Below are 17,603 nucleotides of genomic sequence, written 5' to 3'. Positions count from 1 at the left end.
GGGGGTAGAAGGAGAAGATAGGAAAAGAAGATTTAGGTGGCAGAGGGGAAAGAATGCCTGAAGGCCTACAGCCAAGAGGAGGCACACTTCAGATTCTAGTTCATCTACCACTTTTCCTGCAAGCCTTTCTTGACTTCTTCCATCTAATTTAGGTGTTCTTCCTCTGTACTCCTATGCATAGAATTTGTAATTCCTTTATCATAGCAGTCATCAGTACGTATCACTACTGCTTAACTTGATCATCATTTCCCCACTGGACCATAAGCACTTTGAAGGCAGAGACAAGATTATGTTGGCCTATTAGTATCACCTCAGCCCCTGGAACAGTGACTAAGATCAATAGGCCCTTAATAAATACTTATTTAATAAATGAATGTTGAAATGAATAAACACATGTCCATTTTAAAAAATAATTGAATTTTAATAAAAAGCATGGTGCATTTATTGTATAGAGTTGAACAATGATTTCATCTTTCCTATAGTGAATTTATATAAGTAGTGTACCACTTAAACTACAACAGTAAAATAGTAAATATTATCATTTTATCATTTATTCCAAAGGCATAAATTCTGTAAAACGAGTTTCCTTTATAGTGATAAAAGATATGTAATAAACTTTACCATGATATCGCTTTAATTTGCCTTGTTCCAATAGCCTTTCAACCTTTTTTATTAGTTCTTCTCTAATTCTTTCCAGATATCTTCTTTCTTCCTTTACTTGTTTCATTTTTTCAATAATATTCTCTCCTAGAAGATTATAACCCATACTCATCAATGTCTAAAAGCTAAAAGACGGCTCATATCCTAAAATATAGAGTATAAAACTAAAAAATGCTTACAACAGCAAGTATGAATTTTACCCCAAACTCTGGTTTTCTGGCTGCAGTACAGCATGTGCCACGATGGAAAACACTGAGGAGTCATTTCAGTATCTATAGGGGATTTATATATATGTAAACAAAACAGTATGTCTCTTCTGCATTTATATACATGTATGGAAACTAGGCAAAGCTCATGTAGTTATACCTCTTGTTTTAATTCTTTAAGTAAATTTATCTTGGGACCGAAGTTATTGTACTTAAATCTTACATGGAAAAATGTATATTTTAGAGTACATATTTAAAAAGCAGAAATAATATTAGTGACACACATATGCACTAATCAACATAACAGTCGTAGACTTTAAAATACTTTTTCTTGTGGTAAAACATACATAATTGACCATTTTAACCATATTTAAATGTACAGTTCAATGGCGCTGCATGCATTCATAATGTTCCACAACAACCACCACCCCTTTATCGCCAAAACTTTATCTTCCCAAACTGAAACTCTGTATGCATTAAACAATTAACTTCTCATTAACATTATTTAACTTTACCTCACAGAATCATCTGTACTTACATCTGTAATTATGGTATCATCATACTTACTCTCAATCTGTAATAACGATATATCAGTTATTCCTGGAGAAAGAGCAGGTTGACAAGGAACTGAAGGAAAATCAATAAGGTCTGGTAGGCTGATGTACTCTTTTTTAGCTAGCTGTAAGCAAACATGATAATCAGTAAGATCTGGTAGGGTTACACATTGTTTTTCACCTATTTGTAAACATCTGGTAATGCACAACAGTAATGCATTTTTTTACTTGTATGGTGATGAACTCCCAAATCTGTCTTTATAACTATAGACCCTCTCTTGTGCTCTAGCTTCTCCATTCCACTGGACATTACTTGGACATTATACCACAGGAGCTTCAAACTTAAAATTCAAAAAGAAGAAAAAAAAAGAATCCATATTCCTTTCTAAACATGATTTTCTTCCAAGATTTCTGATTTCAGTTACTTGTTATGGCAACTTTGAAATGTTTGTAAGATGGCTATTGAATTTTTTTCATTTTGAGCCAATTTTGATCATGTATATTTGCTTAGAAAATTGGAGATCCTAGCACATTTTTAAACTTTAGCATACATTTTATTCTGATAAATTTTATCACCTCTGTATTTGTGTTATATTGCCTTCATCTCACCTAATTTTTGTGTTTCTACCCTTTTTTGATGAACTACCTCAAGCCTTACCAATGTTAATGTTTCTGCCACTACCACTTTATAGACCTTGAATTGTTTTCAATTCTACCAGGCTTATAACTTCTGTAACTTATTAGCTTCTACTTTTATCTTCATTAATCCCTTACCCCTACTTTGTTTTATTATTCTTTTTCTATTTTATTGCATTGACCTTAACTTACAAGGTCAGGTTCCCACAGGATAATGGCAGCCACTAAAATCTCTCCACGCATGCTCTCAACTACTATAAAAAGAAAGCAAATACAATCACCCATAATTTATGTCTGTAGAATAACTAGGACACAGAATCCTCTAATTTACATATACTTTAATTTACATGTAAGTGGGGGAAATAAACACCCTAGACCAGCAGAGTGTGCTTAGGAGCTCACACCTGAGCAGAGTCTGATGGGAACTATGCATTAAAGAGCACAATACACAGATAACACAGTAAACATCAACCACAATTTAGTCTTAAAGGAGAAGGTCCTGCATGTGGTGGAAGAATACTGAGTAAGTGTACCAAATGGTAAATCAAAGCTCTTTCTATGAGGAATCTAAAAGAAAGGGGTTTTTAAAATGTAGGGGGCCAGAGGTGGTAATTATGGGAAAACATAGCTACTGGGTGAGAGGAAAATTCTTTGGAAGCAAGAGATATTCGTCAGGGCTAGGTGGTAAGAGAAAAGAAGGTGGTCAAGTTAAGAGCTCTGCTGAATTAAATTAGCAGGAAAGAATACAAAGAAAAAAGACCACTTCCCTTAAGGCCCCATTTATTTTAAAATACATAAATAAATAACTGCATTTCACTATAACAACAGGAGATAGCTTTCCTAATCTATTGATACAAGCTAAAATAAACCACCAGAACACCTGTTTCTCTACAAGAACACCTGTTACTGATTCAGAAAAATCCAACACAAATAAACATACACAAAATCTACAACATAATATAGCATCCATACAAAGTTACTTTTTGAAAACCCTGAAAACTGAGAACTAAAACAAAACAAAACCAGAAGCCAAGAAGCAGAGAAAAAATTAACAATATTCCCAACATAGATTAAATTAAATTAAATCATATCATTTTAGGTATTAATGAACACCACAAATCACAAATTAAGAAACTCAGAATAAAAATGGAAAAATAACAGGAAGATGTAAAATGGAAATTGACCAAACTGAAGAAAGAAATTAAAGAAAAAACAAAACTGTCTCAGAAATGAAAAACAGGTATCCACAAAGGAACAGATATGACCAAAAATATAGTAAGCATAATAGAGAACAGAAATAAAAGGAGTAAAGAAAATTAAAGATAAATAAAATAGTAAACTAGATCAGAGAGAAAGCAGTAGAGATAAAAGGTAAAGAAGAACTAGGATAAGATCAGTTGAGGTCTTTGAAAAAAAACAACAACAAAAAAAACCATGGAATGGATCTGCTATTTATATTGTTTTCTAGAGTTATAATTTCTTGAAATAAAAGAAGTCCTGATTTCCATACTGAAAGGGCCCACTGGGTACCCATAAAAACCAGACCTAGAACTCTCAACTGAAATATAGCCTGATAAAACTACTACATATTAAAGGAATCCTCTGGCCTTCCAGACAAAAATAACCAAGCCAATTTACAAAGAAAAGAAAATCAGTTTGGCATCATACTTCTTAACAGTAACATATAAAACAAAACATCAGTAGAGCAACATTTTAATAAACTCAAGGAAAAATTGTGTAAGCCAAGGATGTTACAGCCAATCAAGCTATCCTTCAAGTATCAAGGCTCTAAAGCAGGGAAGAGCAAACTTCTTCTGTAAAAGGCCTCAGAGTAAATAACTGAGGTTTTGTGGGCCACATATGGTATTTGTCATAATTCTTTTTTTCAACTTTTTAAAAATGTAAAAAACATTTTTAGGTCCCATGCTTCACAAAACAAGCTGTGGGCCTTGTCTGCCTATTCCTGCTCTAGACAAAATTTTAAATATGTAAGACGTAAGGGAATATCATACCTGGGAGCTTTTTTTTTATATAAGTAGAGCTTTACCCAATGAAGAAATGATTGAAAAATCTTGTGTAAAAGAACTGGCAGTAAGTGTTGAACATATTTAATTATAGATCTAAGACTAAAACAAAGGTGAGGAGGATAAGACAAGAAGCACAGCCCATAAATGTTCTGTTCTTTAACAAAGTAGAAATAAAACAACTAAAAGTATATGAGAGGAGAAAGGAGGGGGAAAGATGACTTTTTAATTGCCTTGAATTTAAAGATAGGAGTCAGAGGATAATTTTAGAGGTAACAAATCAAAATCAGAAGCATAAATTTTAAAAAAAGGAAAAAGGAGGGTTAGGAATATTAGCATAAATTTGTATCAGTATAAAGGTAAACACTAGAATGAGATTCAGATTTCCTAAATACCAGGAGTGGGGGGGGAGTGCAAATAAACCACATAGTAACACATAGTAACTATAACATAAAGTAAAATGAGAAATCTGAGGTCAAATATATCAGTCCTATCAAAAACATAAGTGTACATAACTCATCTACTAAATGAAAACGACTTTCAGACTGGCTTACAAAGGGAAACCCAACTCTAGCGTGTCTGTTAAAGACATACCTAAAACAAAGCAATTCAGAAAAGTTGGGTAAAAAAGTAGGGGAGGAGTATAGGGGTATACCAAATAAATGTAAACAAAAAGAAAGGAGAGGTTAGTATCTTGATATGCAGTAAGGGAGAATTCAGGTCAAAAAAGCATTTAATGAGTCAAAGAAGGGCACTTCATAATGCAAAAGTGATAATATTACTATTTGCATGAGAACAACTTTGTGCCAAATAATACATAGAAATCTAAATAAATCAAAAACCACAGGAGATGTAAGGATAAACAGTAACATACTAATAACAGAAGATTCTAATATACTATTCTCAGTCCAAGACATAGAAAGAAAAATGTAGAAAAAAAATAAGGATATGGAACACTTAAACAACATATTAAACAATGTAGATTATAGACAAGGCACAGAGTAGGGGAAGATATTTGCAATGCACATAAGCATCAAAGGACTACCCTCCAAAGTGTATTAAAAACTCCTACTAATCAGAAATATATGGCAGGCAACACAATAGAAATACTTGAAAAGGTAGTTCTCCAAAAAAGTTATCAAAATGGAGTCTATAAAATATAAAAATATGATCAACTGTACGGGTAATCTGGGAAATGAAAATTCAAGCCACAGTGAAATAGCATTAAGCACCCACCAGCTGGAAAAATTTTAAAGTGTGAAGACAGCATATTTTATTAATATCTAGCATCAATAAAACAATTATTTGCTGAATATGGCATGCTTCTGCTCCAAAACTCAAAGGCTCTGAGCTGTGATTCTCCTCTCAGGACTTGTCTCAGACTCCATTCAGCATTCCAACCAACATATCATATATAACCAACAACCAACATATGTATTCTAACATATCAAGCATCACTGGACCAGATGAATATTAGCACACAACTGGCAGCACTGCTTGCTGTGCCTCTTGGATCACCTTGTGAGCCTTCTCTTGCTCTGGGCCCACTCAAAGTTGGCAGTCTTTTAGATTACTTGATTAAAAAAAAAAAAAAAGATTGGAGCCATGCATCCGAATGCAGTAAATCTCCAAATTCCAAACAGGTCCATCAAGTGACTCATTCTTCATGGTAGCTGGGGCAAGATACAAAAACCTGGTTTTTACTTTAAAGGGCATACCTCAACATGTCCCAGATCATGAAACTCCCAGAAATTTCACTGAATTGGCAGGGTCCTGAATTTTGAGGTTTATCTCCCCTACTCTAACACTTAAGGTTAGAAAATTTAAGACATTTTATCTGCAGTTCCATTTCAATTTCAGTATAAATATTATGGTGCAATACCACATCTAAAAAAATTCAGCACTATTTACAATAGCCAGGTCATGGAAGCAACCTAAATGCCCATCAACAGACGAATGGATAAAGAAGATGTGGTACATGTATACAATGGAATATCACTCAGCCATAAAAAGGAATGAAAATTGGATCATTTGTAGAGATATGGATGGACCTAGAGACTGTCATACAGAGTGAGGTCAGAAAGAGAAAAAAAACAAATACCATATATTAATGCATATATGTGGAATCTAGAAAAATGGTACAGATGAACTGGTTTGTAAGGCAGAAATAGAGACATAGATGTAGAGAACAAACGTATGGACACAAAAGGAGGAAAGTGGCGGGGGTGGTGGTGGTGGTGGGATGAATTGGGAGATTGGGATTGACATATATACACTAACATGTATAAAGTAGCTAACTAATAAGAACCTGCTGTATAAAAAAATAAAATTTTTTTTTTAAATTTAAAAATCATACCGATTGTCCTCTCTTCTAATGATATTAGTTCTATCATCTTCATTTTTCCAAAGAAACTGACTTAAAGGGGAATGACAGATTTGAAAGTCATATTAAAAAATGATTCCATGAATATTAACTTTTCATATTTTTTATTTGATATTCTATAAACACAAATATAACATTAAAAATTTTAAAAGTCTGCTTGAAACCATTATATTATCTTTCAAACTTGTTAATGATCAACATAAACTACATTTAGCATGAGTTATAAAATAATATTTCACTATATTATAGCTAAATTCAAATCATAGTCCAATGTCTATAGCAAGGTAAAATAACTGGAAATTTTGTAAATATACTTTGCTTATAGTTCTTTTGTGAATAATTGTTTATAAAATTCATTATCTTAATTTCAGAAGACTATATGCAAAACTGTTGTCTAAGTACTATAATTTTGAATGAAATGATACCAATGTGAAACTCAAGCATGATTAGTTTACTCAAAACCAGGAAGATAAAAGAGGCAGAAAAATTAATTCTAAGAAAGGCAAATGAAGACAGAAATTTTTCTGTCATTAGGTTGCCCCTGATGACAAAAGGATTGTAACAGAATAAATTTAAGCAATAAATTATCCCTCATTATGTTGGAAGGGAATATTAGTATATAACAGTAAACATCAGAATCAAGGTAATTTTAATTAAAAATGTCACTAACTTCACTCATGTCTTTGTTCTAATTAGAAGTCTTTATAATAGTACCCTGGATATCTCACTCTAGATTATGACACGTAGAATCAACATCCATATTAATTACCTTTTTTTGCCACTAAAATAATCATTATCTGAATCTTCCTGTGATCCTGGCAATTCAGAATTTCCAATTTGATTATTTCCAGTCTGATTTTCATTTGGAGTGGCTTTTCCCCCAGCTGATGTTGATGCCCATCCATAGCAAAGAAAGTTCATAATATTAATACTAGAATAAAATTTTGTTTTTTTATGTACATACTATATACTCTTGTCCCATGTTTCAGAATCTCTATGAACTTTACTCTTCCAAACTGAATTTCATGAAACTTTAGTTTATGCAAAAGGAGAATTCTTTGGTAAATTCAGTTTGGGAAAAATTGGATTAAGCAATCCTAACAGAACACAAGTTCCCCCCCACACACACCCCTATGGCAGGACTTCTCTGTTTTTATGTACAATATGAATCTGCAAGAGGGGGTAAGTTGGGTTTTATTCAAACTTTGTTGTCTTCATAAAGCTTTTGCCAAAAGCATCTTTTAAGAGTATTCTGAGGATCCTTCTCTGGAAAGTGCTGGGTATAAATACAGAGCATATAGTGCCATTTGTTATTTCACATACATTTTCATTTATAAAATCTCCCTTCATTTTAACAGAATTTCTCCATATAAGAAAGCCACACAATGTCTTTAAAACATTAACACTAATGTTCCACATGATCTACATGAACAAGAGATCCATGAACCTGGTAGTATTAATGCAGATTTTTTCCCTTGGGGAAATCAATTTTTTTTAATTTAGAAAAAATTGGAGTCATATTAGTGTTTGAAAAGTCATTTTACAAGAGTTGCCACAGTATTTTGCAACCTGAAGCCCATATTGGTTTAGTTTTAGTCAGGTTGCTACCACTTATTTCCTATCTGGCACTGGACTTAGTCATATAAAGACAACAAATAGGGATTTTCTAAAAGATATATTCAAGGCAAAGGAACAAAAAATAGATATATCAGCTGTTTAAAACTGATAGTAAAATACCACTCCCCGACCTGCCCCCAAAAAGAAGCAACAACGGAAAACTCAGTAGATTCTGAGTGACATTTTGATAGGAATATATGACATATATCTCTTATTCCTAATAAGTTTAGAGAATGATGCAATGCACCATTCAATACCTATGCAACTTAATAAGAAAGCAGGTCTATTTACTTTTGAAAAAAATACAGTGTTTTGAGAGCTAGAGTAGATATACATATAAAATGTTATAGATTCACAGAAGAAGGAGTGATAACTGTGAAACTATGTTTTTAACTGTGAGATGTTTGCCTGGCAAAGAAGAGAGAAAGAGGAATTTAAGCAAAGAAAATGGCATTTGCAAGACGAAGTATTGTACTAATGTATATAGCATTTTTGACAATAGTGAAAAGTTCAGTATTACTCTAGAACAGTGTTGTAAAGTATGGGCTTCAGTCAAATACACAAGAGTTCAGGTCCTGGCATTATCACAGTGGGTGTGATCTCAGGTAAGTTATTTCTCTCGCTTCAGTTTCCTTATCTCTAAAATGGCATAGTGCATGTAAAACGCTTTCAGCACAGTACCCAATCCTTAGAAGTTTCTAGACTTCAAGTTCTGATTTCCATTCCATTGCATTTCCTAATTCAGGTCTTTATTACCTCAGTCTAGTCTCCATATTGTCACCTACATTGTTTCTCTAGAACTGAAATCCAATCAAGCCACTCCTGTTAAAAAATTCAGATGGCTTCCCACTGCCTACATTTTAGCTTTGCAAACAAGGATCTTGCAGTTAAATCCCTACCTACCTCCAGTTGTACTACCTGGTACTTCTTCCTCCCCCTCCTACCACCTAACTATAATAATAATAGTACTCTTACTAATAACAGCTAGAAATTATTGAACCAGCTACCACATTGAGCAAATCCTGAAAGCTCCATTCATATCATAATCTACGTGAAGAAAGTCTTCTGGAGTTAGCCAGTGAACAACATACATGTCCCAACATTTGCAACTCTGGGTTTGAAGTCAGAGTATGAAGAGCTCTCTATGCCATCTTAAGGATGTGGGCTTTAAGTAGTAATCAGTGAATCTTTCAAGGGTTTTTAAGTAGGGAGATAAATAATCTAACTCGTAACAAGAAGAATGATGCTGACGGCATTCTAGAGGACAGATTAGAAAAAATATAAGCAAGGAGGCTACTTGAGGTGGTTTTTAAGGTTCTTTTAACCTAAGAATCTATCATTCTATTATACAGTAAGGAAAGTTTTAAAGCTTGAAGTCTGAACACCTGGAAGAATGATGAAACCAAAGAAATAAGTCAAGAAAGTATACTGGTTTGGAGGCAACAACAGAGTCAAGGATTAAACATGTTAAAGTTGAGGCATGTCAAAAATGTAGAGATGCGTAGCACTGGGAAAGAACAAAAGATAACTAATGAAAGGGACTATCAATTTTAATACATAAAAATAAGTAACACAATACTTCTTTTCTTCTTCATTAAAGGACCTGTAAAACATATTGTGCATATTTTTACCAGTCATATTTGATAATACCACAATGTTAGAGCTCAGATATTTTGTATTTTCATGCATTACTAAAGAGCAATCTGACAATTTTAAGAAACTGCACAACTGTCATCAATAAATGGTAGTGTACATATGGAAAAAATTAAGTAACTCTATCTCACATCACACATAAAAATTAATTCCTGGTATATTAATGAACTAAATGTGAAAAGCTAACCATAACATATTTTTAATATAATACAGGGCCCTATTTTCATGATCTCAGGGTAGAAAAGGGATTTTTAAAGAAGACATAAATAGCACTAACCATAAAAGAAAATGCCAGCAAACTTGACAATATTAAAGAATTGCAGTTCTACTTTTGCTGAGGATGTAGAAAGACAAAACAGTGCACCCACCCAAACAAAGAGAAAAACATAAATATTCTATAAAATAATAATAATTCTTGAACTCATCAGAGAGTTGAGGTTACAAGGAATCAGATACCAATTCCCTTCAAGGAGAAAATAAATTAATTGTTTCATCTTCGGCAGAGCATAGGAGGAAGAGGTAACTCCATTAAAAGAAGTAAGAAGAAAACACCTAAAACTTTAAGGAATTCTAAAGGCTAATGTAGGCTACCAAGATAGTCTGGAATCTCTAGGATCCCCAGACACAAAAGGCAGTCAATACTTAACAGCAAGCTCCTTTCCATGTACCTGTATCATATGCTCTCAAGAAAGACTGGGGACAGGACAGGAGACTCAAAAGAACCATCAATGACACACAGGTATGAAACCCCATCCTTCTTAACACTCTCTCACACAAAGCAAGAGTTTTAAGCCAATGGGGAAGGAGCAGGAAACTCTCCCATTGCAGGGCCCAGACAAAAATCCACTGGCTTTGAAGGAGGAATAGAAGCAAAAGCCATCAAAAAAGCAGGTAACTCCCCTCCCACCAATCTTAGCCTTGTAAAGTCTTACTATTGAGGAGGGGGTTAGGAAACCCTCCCACCGCCAGTCTTAGGCAAAGGCTAAGGAAGGGTAGAAACAAATGCTGGCAGGATCATTGTGAGCCCAGGATCACAAACGTATACATCATGGGTTTACAACCATTGGGTTAGGGGAAAGAAATTCTCTCCTAAATATAAAAAAGTCATTTTCCCCTTATTTTTTAAAATTTTAATTAAAATTTTTTTTTGGCTGCGTTGGGTCTTCATTGCTGCATGTGGGCTTTCTCTAGCTGCAGTAAGCAGGGGCTACTCTTCGTTGCAGGGCACAGGCTTCTCATTGCAATGGCTTCTCGTTGTGGAGCATGGGCTCTAGGTACGCAGGCTTCAGTAGTTGCAGCACGCAGGCTCAGTAGTTGTGGCACACGGGCCCTAGAGAGCAGGCTCAGTAGTTGTGGCACACGGGCTTAATTGCTCCATGGCATGTGGGATCTTCCCAGACCAGGGATCGAACCCGTGTCCCCTGCATTGGCAGGTGGATTCTTAACCACTGTGTCACCAGGGAAGTCCATGTTTCCCTTATTTTTAATTCCTTTAAAGATAACTCACAGTATAAAGTAAAAATGGTAAAAATGTATTATGGAGTTTATAACATATATAGAGGTAAGATGTAGAACAACAGTAGCACAAAAGATTTGAGGAGAAATTAGAAGTATACTGCTGTAATGTTCTTATACTATATATGAAGTTGTATATAATTTGAAAGTGTACTTCAAATTAAAGTTGTATAATGTATATCCTGGAGAAACTTTTTCTTAAAGGGCTAGACAGTAAATATTTCAGGCTTGTAGACCATTACAGTCTTTGTCACAACTACTCAACTCTGCCATTGTAGTGCAAAAGCAGTCACTGACAATATGTAAGTGAAAGTGCATGCATGGCTGTGTTCCAGTAAAAGTTTATTTATAAAAAACAAGCCATAGGGTATGGATTAAAATAAAGCAAAAAAAAAAAAAAAGGTGTTTGCTGACCTCCGCCCTATGGTAACCACTAAATGCTTTTTAAAATGAGGAATAACTAATGAGCCAATGGGGGAGATAAAATTGAATCATAAAAAACTACTCAATCAAAAAAAAAAGCCAAGAAAACAAGAAAAACAGAGAAAATAGAAGAGATGAGACAAATAGAAAACAAATAATAAAATGGTAGATTTAAAACCAATAATTACGTTAAATGTAAATGGTCTAAAGACCCCTATTAAAAGGCATAGATTGTCAAACTGGATTAAAAATTAAGATCTAAAAACATGCTGTCTACAGGAAACCCATTTTGAATATAAAGTCAGACAAAAGTGAAAGAATGGAGAAAGATATACCATGCAAACACCAATCAAAAGAAAACTAGAATGACTATATTAATATCAGACTAAGTGAACTTCAAAATAAAGACCATTACCAGAGATAAAGAGAAACATTACATAACAATATAGGGGTCAATTCATCAAGAAAACATAATAATCCTAAATGTGCATACATCTCATAACAGATCTTCAAAATACATAAGACAAAACTGATAGTTGAAAATGTCAACACTCTTATCTCTGTAAGTGTTAGAGCATGTTGACAAAATTTAAGAATTCCTTTCAGGGCTTCCCTGGTGACGCAGTGGTTGAGAGTCTGCCTGCCGATGCAGGGCATACGGGTTCGTGCCCTGGTCCGGGAGGATCCCACATGCCGCGGAGCGACTGGGCCCATGAGCCATGGCCACTGGGCCTGCGCGTCCAGAGCCTGTGCTCCACAACGGGAGAGGCCACAACAGTGAGAGGCCCGCCTACCGCAAAAAAAAAAAAAAAAGAATTCCTTTCATCAAAATAATCATAATGAGAATAAAAAGACAAGCCACATAGAAACTAACACAACATTATAAAAAAACTATACCCCAATTAAAAAAAAAAGACAAGCCACAAACTAAAATCTAGAGTGAATTATAAACAAATACACACACACACACACACACACACACACACACACTAGAAAAAACATCTGTACATAAAATGAATCAATATTTAAAAGAATATAAAATGGGCAAAACACGTGAATGAAAATAAATCCAAATGGCCATGAAATGTATGAAAAAATGTTCCAGCAAAGAGAACCACTAGAAAAGAAAAATAAAATATTTGGAATTAAAAATTCAGTGTAAGCGTTTAATAGCAGATTAGACACAGCTAAAGAGAGAATGAGTAAGGTAGGTTTGGAAGAAAGATCTGAACAAATTATCCAGAATGTAGTCTGATACAATGGCGAGATTATGGTTCAACAGGAACATTCAGACATTGCTGCTGGGTACAACCACTTTGGAAAACACATGGAAATTATACATGTGCATACAATGCTAATCCTAGGTACACTCTCTTGAGACCCTCTTGCACATGTACATTTAGGAGTCATGTATAAGAATGTAGTAAATAGCGTATTTGTAATATCCTCAAATTGGAAACCAACTATCCATTAGCAAAATAGGTAAATAAATTATGATACAGTCATACAATAAAATGTTATACAACAGTAAAAAGAAATGAAATAGTATTATACATGACAACATGATTGAATCTTACAATTACAGTATCAAGTAAAAGAAACAAGTCTCAAATAAAATGCTTTCAATATGATTCTGTCTAAATAAAATTCAAAAGAGACAAAACTAAATTATTGTTAAGGAATACATATCCAGGTTGTAAAACTATAAAGAAAAGTAAGAAAATAATTATCTCAGCGAATCAAAGTGGTAGTTATCTCTATTGGGGAAGGAGGAAGATGTGACCAGAAAGAGACACACAAGGTTGGAAAGTTCTTATAAGAAGCGTAGTGACATATGCCAGTCAGAGAAAGACAAATACTGTATGTTGTCATTTATATGTGGAATTTAAAAAATAAAACCAATGAATATAAGAATAACAAACAAACAAACACATTACATTAGAAACAGCCACTAAACTTCTAAAAAAGATAACAGGATAAATGCATCAAGCTGTATTTAGAAAAATGTTGCTGCAGCACTATTCATAATAGCAAGAACATTAATACAAGGTTATATAAACAAATATACCACAAGGGAATTCTATAATGATGTAGATCTATATTTATTGGTATGAAATGTTTATGATATATTCTAAAATAAGAGGATTTAAAAGAGTTTGTATGTGTCCCCATTTTTTTTTTTTTTTTTTTTTTTTTTTTTTTTTTTTTTGCGGTACACGGGCCTCTCACTGTTGTGGCCTCTCCCGTTGTGGAGCACAGGCTCAGTGGCCATGGCTCACGGACCCAGCTGCTCCGCGGCATGTGGGATCTTCCCGGACCGGGGCACGAACCCGTGTCCCCTGCATCAGCAGGCGGACTCTCAACCACTGCGCCACCAGGGAAGCCCTGTGTCCCCATTTTTTAAAAATTAAAAAATAGTTATATGAGCAAGAACTGAAAAAAATTGGAAAAATATACACCAAAATACTAACAGATACTAACAGCTATCTCTGGATGGTGGAATTATTGTTAATCCTTACTTTCTTCTTAATACTCATTGATCATTCTAGAACTTTTAAAAATGAGCATATGCTAGGCTCTCACTTAAATTATACTTTTTTTTGGTGTGAAGCACCAAGAAATTAATACTATTTAAAAATTACACTTACACAAAATTCATAGGATTAAATACTCTCAACCAAATATTTTTTGGGGTTTTGTGCAAGTATCAATAGCATAGTTCAAGGACTTGGCCAGTAGCCCCGGGTATAAAATATGATACTACTCACAACTTTATGTAGGGTAATTGCCTACTTCATTAGCTACCTCATCTTGTACTTTTCAGGACTAGTGGGATTCTACTCTGAATTTTTTCCCAGGTGTTTTTTCATTTAATCTCTAATTGATACCATGACTAGAAAGCCATATTTAACATTGCAGGGACATACCTAGATAAAGAAGGAGGTAAAGACTCTCACTGAGCATATTAAATGTACATAAGGTTAAAGAAGGGGTAGGTTTGGAATATCACTAGGTATAGTATAAACTTAGAATGTAATAATTTATAATTGAAGATGAAGAAAAATGCAACTGGTTAAGAATAAGTGTAGTTTGCATCTGTAATGGATGTTGTCATTATTTTGGGGGAGAATTCATTTAATTCATAAATGTTTAGTATATTTGCTTTTCCATCACAATTTATTTGCTGTATGCAGTAAGGTAAAAAAATTCAACTAGGGCCTCCCTGGTGGCGCAGTGGTTGAGAGTCCGCCTGCCGATGCAGGGGATACGGGTTCGTGCCCCGGTCTGGGAGGATCCCATATGCCGCGGAGCGGCTGGGCCCGTGAGCCATGGCCGCTGGGCCTGCGCATCCGGAGCCTGTGCTCCGCAACGGGAGAGGCCACAACAGTGAGAGGCCCGCATACAGCAAAAAGAAAAAAAAAAAAAAAAAAAAAAAAAAAATTCAACTAACTTTTTTTCAATCGATTCTTAAGAGTGTAGTTCCAGCTTTATTTATATGTTTATAAGTTTAATTTTGATTTCTTTAATTACCTACCACTTTTTAAGAACTGAATTATCAGTAAATTGGTGGGTGTAACCATATAAAAAATTTAAAGTCTTTGAAATACAAATGTCTCCCAACATTAAAGTTGTTTTGCTTTGGTTTGATACTGTTTTCCTGGCTAAGATACTTCTGAACTATAATAATACCAAGATTTTATGAAACAATAACTTCTTCTCTCCTTTAGCCTTAAGTTTATCTGAAACTATTATAAAAGGTGGTAGACTTTATTTAAGTGCTGTAAGTATTTTGACTTTACTTGATTTTTAAATTTTATTTATTTTTTTTTGCAGGCTCTAGAGCACAGGGTCAGTAGTTGTGGCGCATGGGCTTAGTTGCTCCGCGGCATGTGGGATCTTCCCAGAACAGGGCTTGAACCCATGTCCCCTGCATTGGCAGGCGGATTCTTAACCACTGCGCCACTAGGGAAGCCCTGATTTTATTTTTATTTTTGAACAATACTTAAATTGTCTTTTTTTCCTCCCAACTGGTGAAACTATTTTTTAAAATCCCCATATTGAATTGTGGCTTTCCTTTTATACTGCCTATATTCGTAAGGCTAGATTTGCCCAGAATTTGCCCAGACCTGACTGTTAAAATGTACTATAACAACTTCTTTGTCTTTCCCATTCCAGTTGAAATCACCTTCTTCCTGATCCTTGTTAAGAAGCTTTTTCAAAGTGTTTTCTAAACAACTGGGATCTGTTCCAGGTTCTTCCTTTGACAAAGTTACACTAAGTGGTCTGTGTATTATTCCATCAGCCTCAGCAACACCATTATTAGTCTGCTGCACATCTAAAGAAACTGATGATGATGCTGAATAAATATTTCCTAAATGATCCATTATAGGAAGCAAATATAATTCTGATTGAAGAGCCTAAAACATACAGGAAATTAAAAAAAAAATAGTTTATACTTTAAAAAATAAGTTAAAAAATTAGTATAAGTTTAAAGTGTCACATTACATACATATGGAGGAGCAAATGATTTGAGTTTCAGTTCTGATTCTTGCTTTGCCTTCACCTGGAAATATTGAGGAGATAATTAAAGCTTCTGTAACGTTTTTCAATTACTTTTACCCTCACTTTTTTGCAGACGGCATACTTCTGTGACATAAAAATCCAATTAAAAAGCTAGTAACTAAGGCTATATTCTAGAAAACGTAGAATATAATCCTATTTCTATTCACTGTACTAAACATAATAGAAATTCTATGTCATTTAATAATAATAATTATGGCTATCACTTGCATGGACTTACTATGTGCCAGGCATTATTCTAAATGCTTTACATATAAAGCTCAGTTAATCCTCACAATTCCATGTGATAGGCACACATATTGTCCGTAGTTCACAGACAAGAATGAGGCAAAGAGAGGTTAAGCATCTTGCCCAAGATTTTATAAACAGGAAGTTTTCAAGTTGGGATTCAAAACCAGGTAATCTGGTTCTAGAATCCAACTTTGTAAACTTTATTTCCTAAATATTCAGCCCATAGAGGTAATTTGTTATTCATTCATTCTTTCAACAAATATTGAGGTATACTATGTGTCAGGTAGTGTTCTACATGGTGGGGATACAACTGTAAACAATGCAAAGTCCCTGCTCTCATGTAGCTTATATTCTACTTGGGAGAGCAGATGTTAAATAAATGTGATTTAAGATAGTGATATGTGGGCTTCCCTGGTGGTGCAGTGGTTGAGAGTCCGTCCCCGATGCAGGGGACATGGGTTCATGCCCCGGTTCGGGAAGATCCCACATGCTGCGGAGCGGCTGGGCCTGTGAGCCATGGCTGCTGAGCCTGCGCGTCCGGAGCCTGTGCTCCGCAACGGGAGAGGCCACAACAGTGAGAGGCCCGCATACCACAAAAAAAAGCAAAAAAAAAAAAAAAAAAGATAGTGATATATGATTTATGAAAATAAAACAGAGTGATGTAATAGAGAGGAATTCAGAGAAAGAATATCTGAAAACTAGGTGGTCAGAGAAGGCCATTTTTGAAAGATAGTAATTGGGCTGAGAACTGAATTATGAAAACAAGAAGCAAGCTATTTGAAAATCGGGGGAAGTGATTTCCAGGCAAGTACAAAGATGATAAAATAGAAATGAGTTTGCTGTATGTGAGGACCAAAGGAAGATTTTTGTGGCTAAAGTGTAGAACCAAGGAGAAAATAGTAGTAGATGAAATCTGAGAGGCAGCCTGTTCCTGAGACTCTCCTTATCTCTTGCCTAACCACTGCAAAAGTCTCCTGGTTACAATTCCTGTCTCTAGTTTCTTAAGGCTCTCATCATGTCATCTTTTGCTCAAAAACTCCAAAGCTTCAGAAAAAAAAAAAAATCCAAATTCATTAATCTGGCATTCAAGACCTTCAATAAACAACTTTTACAACTTGTT

General features: G+C 34.6%; 2 protein-coding genes across 2 annotated transcripts in view; both read right to left on the bottom strand.

Annotated features, from left to right (window-relative positions):
• Positions 1–17,603, bottom strand: part of LOC309800253 (dolichyl-diphosphooligosaccharide--protein glycosyltransferase subunit TMEM258-like) — a 51,430-nt gene that overhangs the window by 19,720 nt on the left and 14,107 nt on the right. The gene's annotated exons all lie outside the window — the stretch shown is intronic.
• Positions 1–17,603, bottom strand: part of SPATA1 (spermatogenesis associated 1) — a gene marked incomplete at its 5' end in the record, with an annotated part of 28,324 nt that overhangs the window by 3,226 nt on the left and 7,495 nt on the right. Inside the window, 3 exon segments of the mRNA XM_082614285.1 lie at positions 622–747; positions 1,434–1,545; positions 16,182–16,235. Coding sequence (XP_082470411.1) covers positions 622–747; positions 1,434–1,545; positions 16,182–16,235 — 292 coding nt within the window.

This window comes from Mesoplodon mirus (genome assembly GCF_964341445.2).
Source record: "Mesoplodon mirus genome assembly, chromosome: 3".
NCBI classification, from domain to species: domain Eukaryota; kingdom Metazoa; phylum Chordata; class Mammalia; order Artiodactyla; family Ziphiidae; genus Mesoplodon; species Mesoplodon mirus.
This window is presented reverse-complemented; position numbering and strand designations above follow the sequence as displayed.